Below are 8,925 nucleotides of genomic sequence, written 5' to 3'. Positions count from 1 at the left end.
AATTTTAATATGTTTTAGTACTTAAACTTAAAAAAAATCAAAACTTAACGTTAAATTTTTAACAGGATACTAAAACGAAACAAAAATAAACATTAGGTATGTTTTTGAAAAAAATTAAATGTCTAGGAACTAAAGTGAACCAAAACTGATAGTTTAAGTACTGAACACATAATTTACATGTATTATTATTATATAATTTTCATTTATATAAAACTAGGGATGTCTTTACGATAACCTTCGGAGTAGGGGTGCTTATCGAGCGAGTCGATCACGAGTTGGGCAGTGCTCGACTCGTGTTTGTTAAAAAAATTTGTTGCTTGACTCGAATCGTTGCTTGTTAAGCTCGTTAAAATTGTACTCGACTCGTGCTCGTTAAAAAAATCTGTTGCTCAACTCGACTCGTTGCTCCTTAAGCTCACTAAAAAATTTACCTTATTTTTTTAACTAAAAATAAAATTTACTAATACTATACGAGGATATTAGGGTTGTGTGTTTTTTTGTATTAAAATAATATTATTAATTAATAATATTTTATTATTTATTAAGAAAATAGATTAGCTAACTTATTATTTTTTATTATTTATTGATAAATTAAAATTATTAATTAGATTTATTTTTTAAATGAAATAATTTTGAAGTAATTATCAAAAATATATTTTAAAAAATTAGCGAGCTGCTCGCGAACTTATCGAGTCGAGTTAGACTTATTTGACTCATCTCTTTAAGGTCTCGAGTCGAGTTCGAATTCGGATCGAGCCAATTCAAGTCGAGCGTTTATCGAATTTTGACCGAATCGAGTTCGAGCTGCTCAACTCGTTAAGCACCCCTACTTCGGAGGGTTCACATCAGTTCGCATTTAAATAGACGAAAATAGATATAAGTTTTGTAAACGATGGAATATAGGTTTTCATTCCTTATTATTATTATTATATATGAAGTGGGATATGAGATGTTTATATTAGATATTAATTATTAGGTGACTCTTAAAATTCAGATACATAATTGAATGAAAATGATATAAGTTTTCATTCCAAATTAAAATAATTGCAAGTTTGCATGCATGTATGGTAATTTTAAAAAAAAACTGATTGGTATTTTCGATTTCACAATCTTCTAATTAAGTTTGTTATTAAAATATTACTGTTACTATTACTATTTCCCTTAACATACAGAGCATCTTAACAACCTTTTCGAAAAAACTAACCTCAAACTAATAACTTAAAGTCCCTTCTTTTCCTTCGTCTCTGCACTCGAACCTATATTTGTATATAAATATTTTTTCTTGTTTTTGATAAATAAAGTTCAAAATTTATGGACAAAGATACAGATAAGATGACGTCGGCCGGTTCTTCATTGACGTCGCGGACCGTAACGCGTTCCGCCTTCAGGGAGACGTCCACGGTAGGTTGCGGCTTCTCGAGTTTCACCAGTTTCAGGATGGAGAAGCAAGATTTTGCAAGGCTTGCGATGCCTCAGTATCTACGTTTAGCTATGCTTGATTCCATTAGGAAACAAGATGTCAACGGCGGTGACCGGCATTTCCAAATGCCTCGGTCCGACGACGATCCCTGTTGTCAAACCCCTGTCGTCGTTTTTATTAATCCTAAAAGCGGCGGCCGCCTCGGCCCCGTCCTTAAAGAGCGTCTCCAGCACTTAATCAGCGAAGAGCAGGTAATACTCCCCCCCGGGTTTTATGTGTATATATATATTTTTTTTAATTTGGGTTGCCTTAGTTTTTTATGTTTATTGAAGAATATATATATTTTTAAAATTGTCCGTCCAGCTCAGTTGGTAGAGCACAAGGTTCTTAACTTTGTGGTTGTGAGATTGAGTCTCACAGAAAACATTTTATAATTTGGAGGTCTCCACGAAAACTACTCACATGGTGAAAAAAAGGATCGGCTAATTTTTTTTTTTGTTGAAGAATATCTAATTTGAAAATTCAGGTATTTGACCTCCATGATGTGAAGCCGCATGAATTTGTACGGTATGGACTGGCTTGCCTTGAGAAGTGGGCCGAAAATGGGGACTCTTGTGTCAAAAAGACAAGGATGAACATGAGAGTTATAGTATGTTTCTACCAACCTTTTATCCAGCTAAACTTTTCTTCAATATGCTCTGTTTGTCTTATTATTATTATTTTAATGTTTTCAGTTTAGTTACAGTTTGGCTATTGCCTTTGTTTCTTGTTTTAGTTTAAAAGGTGATTAGTTTAGATTTACAAGCAAATATTTGTATACAGAACTCTTGGCAGGGTTTGATATTTGATCAACTATGATTTGATTATTTGGCAATTTTCTACAAAGCATAAAAACAAATAACCAGGGATTTAAATTACAATTACAGTCGTACTTTCGGTTGCATTATGTTTATCGTAATTACGGACATAACGGACATGATTGTGGTAATTACACGTATCGCGGTCATGTAATAACGGTATCGCTACCGTTATACAGTGAGTGCTATTGCGGTAGCAGACTGCCGTTTAAATCCATGCAATTAACGAAGTTAACTTAAATCCAACATTTCAAGCCGATGGTTTTACACTCTGGACGAATGGCAGGTTGCTGGTGGTGATGGGACAGTTGCTTGGGTTCTTGGATGTCTTGGAGAGCTTCATAAAATGGGTCGGTTTCCGGTTCCCCCTGTAGCTATCATTCCACTTGGTACTGGCAATGACCTGTCTAGAAGTTTCGGTTGGGTAAGATACCCCTTTCTAAATTTTAAATTTGATGTTGTCTTTTGTTTTTGTTTTTTTTTTTCTGGTCTTTTGTTGCCTCATTCTCCTCATGTTCACTGCAGGGAGGTTCGTTTCCTTTTTCCTTGAAATCAGCTATTAAAAGAACGCTGCAGAGAGCTACGACCGGTCCAATTTGCAATTTAGATAGGTAACTAGACATTTAGTGCTATGTTTTACTTATGGGGCGTACTTATTGCCTTTTGTTTTTACAAGTTCAATGTTCCCTTATTGAGGACCAGGTGCATGTTTTCTTAAGACTGGAAAATGAGTTTCATGAGACATCATTGTTGTATAAATCCTACTTTGTGTGGTTATGTTTTATCAGTAATTGTTTCTTTGATGATGCAGTTGGCATGTTGTGGTGCAAATGCCTGGTGGAGAAGTTGCTGATCCTCCCCATTCTTTGAAGGCTACCGAAGAGTGTGGTGTTGATCAGGTAGTGAATTTCCCTGCTCTAAATCCTCCATGTTACTCAATCAACTTCTCTAGTTTTGAGCATGTGAACATTGATGCTTCATTGAGTCTTTTGTAAAGTTTTATCTCTTCTAGATATGACCTTTGGCCTTTAAGTTTTTAATTTGACATTAAAGAATTTCAAATTCAAGTGAGAGGATTCTTTTCTGTGACTGCAGACTTTGAAGATTGAAGGGCACGTTCCAGACAAAGTGAACTTCTATGAAGGAGTATTCTATAATTACTTTAGCATAGGTATAGCGTACCGGTTTAACTTCAAAATCTGGGTTCTTTGATTTCATGCATGTGGAAATACGCTTGGTGGGTAGCTGTTTTTACATTTTAGAGGCTTCATAATCATCATTTTGACATGCTAGTTAGTTGTCTTACTAGGAGCAACACCGTGCTCATTCTTGCTTACGGTGTCTATTATTATTACTGAGCATTTTTTGGTTCTTACAAATCTTTATGTTTTCCTTTTGCATTCAGGAATGGATGCACAAGTGGCTTATGGATTCCATCATTTTCGGAATGAGAAACCTTTCCTTGCACAAGGTCCTATTTCAAATAAGGTATTTGGATCTCGTTTTTCCAAATTTGACTGCAAGTCCAACAACATTTTGTCATGAATCTCTTGATATTATATTGAAATGCAGCATTTTTGGTTTGAAGTGCTTAATGGTTATATCACTATCTGTTAAACTATATGGATCACTACAGAATATGTATTGTAAAGCCAAACGGAAGAATAACAGTGATAGTCGGCATTCGAAAGTCAAATTATTAGTTTCTCTGCTCCCGTCAATGATTTGCTTTGCTAAAACTAATATTAGATTGTAATTGTTCCATCTTGTGTGGCAGATTATCTACTCCGGCTACACTTGCACTCAGGGTTGGTTTCTCACACCTTGCATAAGTGGTCCAACTTTAAGGTTAGATATTGTTTGGCCTGTACCTTATCCAATAAAGAACATATTCCAATTTCTATATAAAAAATGCTACGTATATCTGTACGTATGATGGGTATATGAAGAAATTCTTTCTTTCCTGTTAATGGTGTTTTGCAGTGAACAAACGTTCCTTTTCTACTAAATATATTTTTAAGATGCATTCAAATGCAGGGGACTCAATAACATTTTAAGACTACACATTAAAAGAGTCAACTGCTCGGAATGGGAGCCAATCACAGTACCTGAAAGGTACATTTCAAGTATTTACTTCTACCTAGTGATGTGCATAAGCACCCTAATCAATAATTAGTCTTCACATATATCATGTATATCCATAAATTTTCTTTTAATGAAGCTATTTTCTGTTAGTGTGAGGGCAATTGTTGCTTTAAATCTTCCTAGTTATGGAAGTGGACGAAACCCATGGGGCAATCTAAAGCCAGAGTATCTGGAAAAGGTATGGTAGAATTTCTTCAGATTAGCAAGTTGTAAGATGGTGGATCATTTTTGTTTAATCTTCGTTTTTTTTTTCCAGAGAGGCTTTGTTGAGGCTCATGTTGATGATGGTGTGTTGGAAATTTTTGGCTTAAAGCATGGGTGGCATGCATCATTTGTCATGGTTGAACTCATATCTGCAAAACACATCGTACAGGTACATTAACTCACCAATTTGTCATCTGAAGAATGTGGTAGGTTGATAAGTTTCGATGGGTTTTCTCCTTCGTTGTTTCAGGCGGCATCGATTCGAATCGAGTTAAGGGGTGGAGAGTGGAAAGATGCATTTTTGCAGATGGATGGGGAGCCGTGGAAACAACCGATGAGCAGGGATTGTTCCACCATCGTGGAAATTAAGAGAGTGCCTTTTCAGTCAGTAATGATCAGTGGAGGATGACATTGGCTATTGACTAACCCTTATCTTTTGTAAAGCATCTCTCTTAAGTTGTAAATTGGATTCGTTTCCCCCCACAATGGGTAGAAACTAATTTGTTCAAGTGAAACTCAACTTTCAAAGCAAGAGGAAGACAAAATCCTTCACCTTAGTACAGTCACCCGCACAACACAACCCAGACGTAATATTAAATTCCAACTTAAAATTTTGGTTTTAATACAAAAATAAGTGTTAAAATTATGTCTCAAAAAATATTTTAGTGCCTAAATAAATTTTTGTTAAAAATAAGTGACTAATGATTCTAACGTTATATTTTTAGGTGCATGAATTTTAACCGCCGTTAAATATTTCAGTTAAGTAACAAGTGTCACATTTTGATAATTTTGAAAATTTATTTTAAAATATTAAAAAGTAATATTTTTGTTAAAAAACCAACAAAGCAACAACCCCCACCCCATGCTCTCCTCCTTTCCCATTCCCCTTTCGCCTTTCAGAAGTCGTTGGCCATTCAACGATGATCGTTATCGCCACCGTCATCATCACCGGCGTCAATTCCCGTTAACCTTTTGTTGTAATATGTTATCGTTTGTCGTGGAGAAGGGTTTAAAGTTTCGTCGAATTTTAAGCAATTGTCATTGTTTTCATCGATTCCGGTCGATTTTGACGTCCATAAGCCACACTACTCTATTCCGATCAAAATTCAATCGTTCGGTGACGACGATGATGGCTGAAGATGGCCAGCGGCAGTTTAGGTTAAGAAATTGAAAGTAGGAATTAGGGATTTGCATATTGGGATTTTAGATTTAGTTTTTTTAAATATAATTTCAATAAAAAGTTGAGTTTTTTTTATAAATAATTAGATTTTTTTAATTAGAAATTATATTTTTATTATAAAAAAATAAACGGTAGGCACCTAAAATATAACCGAGAAAACGTTAAGCACCTATTTTTAACAAAAAAATTCTTTAAACACTAAAACTTTTTTTGAGACATTGTTTGAACACCTAATTTTATATTAAGCCTAAAATTTTCCACACTAAACAACATATCAGTAATCACTCCTGTTAATATCCCAAAAAAATCAACGTCGATAAATATAGGGTGTTCATTTTTCAGTTTTAACCAAATTAACCGATCGAACCGAATTAGTTCGATTAATTCGGTCGGCTACCGAATTTGTTCGGTCGGGGAACGGTTAATAATTTTTTTAGAATTCGGTTAACGATTAATTCGGTTCAAAATCAGTTAATTAACTGAATTAACCGAAATTAAATTTTAAATATTAAATATATTACATATAACATATGGGCTCAAGCCCAAACTATCTAAAACCCAATTAATAATTTAAGATCCAATAACTTTTAAACCTAAATCAATATTAATTAATTAAAAAATCCATATAAATTTTTTGTTTTATAATTATATATTATTTAAATTAATTGTAAATTGTTTTTTGAATTAAAAATATTTAGTTTTATATAAATTAGAAAAGTTTAAAAATTTTATGTTAATTCAAAATTAACAGAATTAACCGAAATTTATTCGTTTCGGTTAATATTTTCAAAAAAAAGTCCGGTTCGGTTAACGGTTAAAAAAAAGTTTGGTTAATGGTAATTCGGTTCTGTCGGCCACCGTTTTAACCGAATGAACACCTCTAGATAAATAGAGTCAACCGATTTACCCTCTTCTCTAAATTTGTTGTTAACATCATGACACTCTTCGACATGAAAACAAGAAAGTTTCAGGAGAAAATAAATAAATATGACTGAAAAAATGGTGAACGAAAATCAAATAAAACCTCTCGATCAAAATCGAGAGAGGAAATTAAAATCACCTCACCTTCACTTACTACTCTACGTCCTTATAGAGATAGAGAATACCAACACCGATCGATTTCTATCTGACTGTGACTCTTCATCCAAATAAAAAATAATGAACAACTTGTAGTCGTTTTAACTCAATTATTCCCATCAACAACTATCATAGACAAGACCAGGTGTTGGGTTTGAGGTTTTTTTGGTTGAGCCTGTTGCTAATGCTCAAAATGTAACTCATTCCATAATGACATTTAATTATATTATAAACAGACTTAAATTGTAATTTGAAAATAATGTTTTTGCACTCATTATTTAGTTTATAAATAGTGGACAAATTTAAAACACTCTTCATCTTGTGAGAGTTGTTTTGAATTGAGAGAAGAGTAAGACTACTCCATCTTTCGGGTGTATAAAATTTGGAGAGCCGTGTCATTCGTCCAATGTAGATTTTACGCACATTAGGACGAATTCGCTTTTAAGGTAGTAGTTAATACCAACACATATATCGTTCTATTTGGATATTTTATTTAATACTTTTAGGTCAATGTTAATGCTTCTTTTTTTTAACACTCACATTTTTTAACAATTTAAAAGTGAATTCATGTTGCTTTTTTTCTAACATGTTCAACTTTAATAGTATGAAGCATAGTCTAGATTTAAATGTCGGTCCATTCTTGCATCAAAGCGATACGTAATGTTAAAGATATATGATAGAGTAAAATTGAAAAGGATTTTTAAAGTTATATGATAGGTTTGTAAACGACAGAATCTTTCATATTAGAAGAGAAAAAAAAATACCTTTGCATCATTAGTGAAAGAAACGTTTGATATGCTTGTAAATTACTACTATTGGTAAATATATTTGTGAGAGAAAAAGGTTTGCAACTGAAATTAAAATCATAAAATAAACAATAATATTTACATAAATCAGTGGTTTGTGAATAAAAAGGTAATAATTTGAGTTAAAATGAATCAAATGCTATTAATTGTCTTAATGGTTAAAATGAAATTATATGCTATTACTTTTAGATTATAAATAGTAGCACTGGTGTTGAATCGGAATTAACTGACAATCAACATTTGATTAGCATTTATTATGCCATAGTGTTCAAGTTTAATTTACTTATTAAACTATTGTTAATATGAGATGATTATCCAGCTCAGTTGGTAGAGCACAAGGTTCTTAACCTTGAGGTCGTGGGATCAAGTCCCACGGAGGGTATTTCATAATTCGGAGGTCTTCTACGAAAGCCACTCTCAACCTGGTGTTGGGGGCAGCCTACTATCTTACCTCCCCCTTACCCCATTACATATGGGAACAAGGGACAACCAACCAACCAACTATTGTTAATTTGATTAAATTCAATCATAATAATGGCATGCTTTCATTCTAAGTATTAATTTTGTTAGAAATGTTAATTTGAAATATATCCCATGAAAAGGCAAGGAAGAAGTTTTCTATAATTTCATACATTTTATAGTTTGAGATTAAAATGGTTCTAATTATTCCATGTGAAGGCTATTTTTTTAATAGAAGCTTCTAGAATTATTACAAAGTGAAAATATCTGAAATTATAATAAGAGTTTACAACTATTATAGTAACTAAATACATAATTTGGAGTTTTCCTATAACATTGAAACTATCCACTTTAGATCATATAAAGATCATAGATGGAAAATGTTAAACCCCAACCAAAAGACTCGAACAAAAATAGATATGAATAAATCTGATTGTATTGGCAAACAAACCACAAAGGGAAATTAAGCTATTGAAAGACCACAGAGAACTGCAAATCATAGCTAAGTGCCGTGAGAAACTATCCACAAACACAGAATCACACATCCAAATTCAATCGGAAGATCTAAAGCAGGGAAGATCAACGAGATTTCAAATAAGTGTCATCTTGATCAGTCGTGGCGTCGTCAATCCAACCCTGAGAAAACATAAATAAAAGAACAGACAAACGGTTGAGAAAAAAAATGAAAAGCGTGCCACAAAGGTAGAGATAAATGTACAACACAAGCAAAATTATTCTTATTAAAAAAGAAAAAATAAAAAGAAAGAAAACCGACTG

At 33.1% G+C, this 8,925-nt stretch overlaps 1 protein-coding gene across 1 annotated transcript; it reads left to right on the top strand.

Annotated features, from left to right (window-relative positions):
• The first annotated feature begins 1,332 nt into the window (after nucleotides 1-1,332).
• LOC120174071 (diacylglycerol kinase 7-like) lies at nucleotides 1,333-8,419 on the top strand. The gene is made up of 12 exons (XM_039181044.1): nucleotides 1,333-1,671; nucleotides 1,947-2,069; nucleotides 2,564-2,701; nucleotides 2,803-2,888; nucleotides 3,089-3,176; nucleotides 3,373-3,448; nucleotides 3,683-3,765; nucleotides 4,055-4,125; nucleotides 4,315-4,392; nucleotides 4,513-4,600; nucleotides 4,679-4,711; nucleotides 8,387-8,419. Exons 1-12 carry the CDS (start codon nucleotides 1,333-1,335, stop codon nucleotides 8,417-8,419), a joined length of 1,236 nt encoding a protein of 411 aa, XP_039036975.1.
• The last annotated feature ends 506 nt before the right edge of the window (nucleotides 8,420-8,925 follow it).

Source organism: Hibiscus syriacus, unplaced genomic scaffold (assembly GCF_006381635.1).
Source record: "Hibiscus syriacus cultivar Baekdansim isolate YM2019G1 unplaced genomic scaffold, ASM638163v2 tig00112000_pilon, whole genome shotgun sequence".
NCBI classification, from domain to species: Eukaryota; Viridiplantae; Streptophyta; class Magnoliopsida; order Malvales; family Malvaceae; genus Hibiscus; species Hibiscus syriacus.
Note: the sequence above shows the minus strand (reverse complement) of the source record. Positions and strands in the feature narration are given on the sequence as shown.

Bases quoted from the DNA above. Each gene is read 5' to 3' on its own strand.
- LOC120174071 (XM_039181044.1), top strand. From the start codon at position 1,333: ATGACGTCGGCCGGTTCTTCATTGACGTCGCGGACCGTAACGCGTTCC. The intron at 3,766-4,054 runs GTATTTGGATCT...CTTGTGTGGCAG, and splicing joins AAGGTCCTATTTCAAATAAG to ATTATCTACTCCGGCTACAC. The intron at 4,393-4,512 runs GTACATTTCAAG...ATTTTCTGTTAG, and splicing joins CCAATCACAGTACCTGAAAG to TGTGAGGGCAATTGTTGCTT.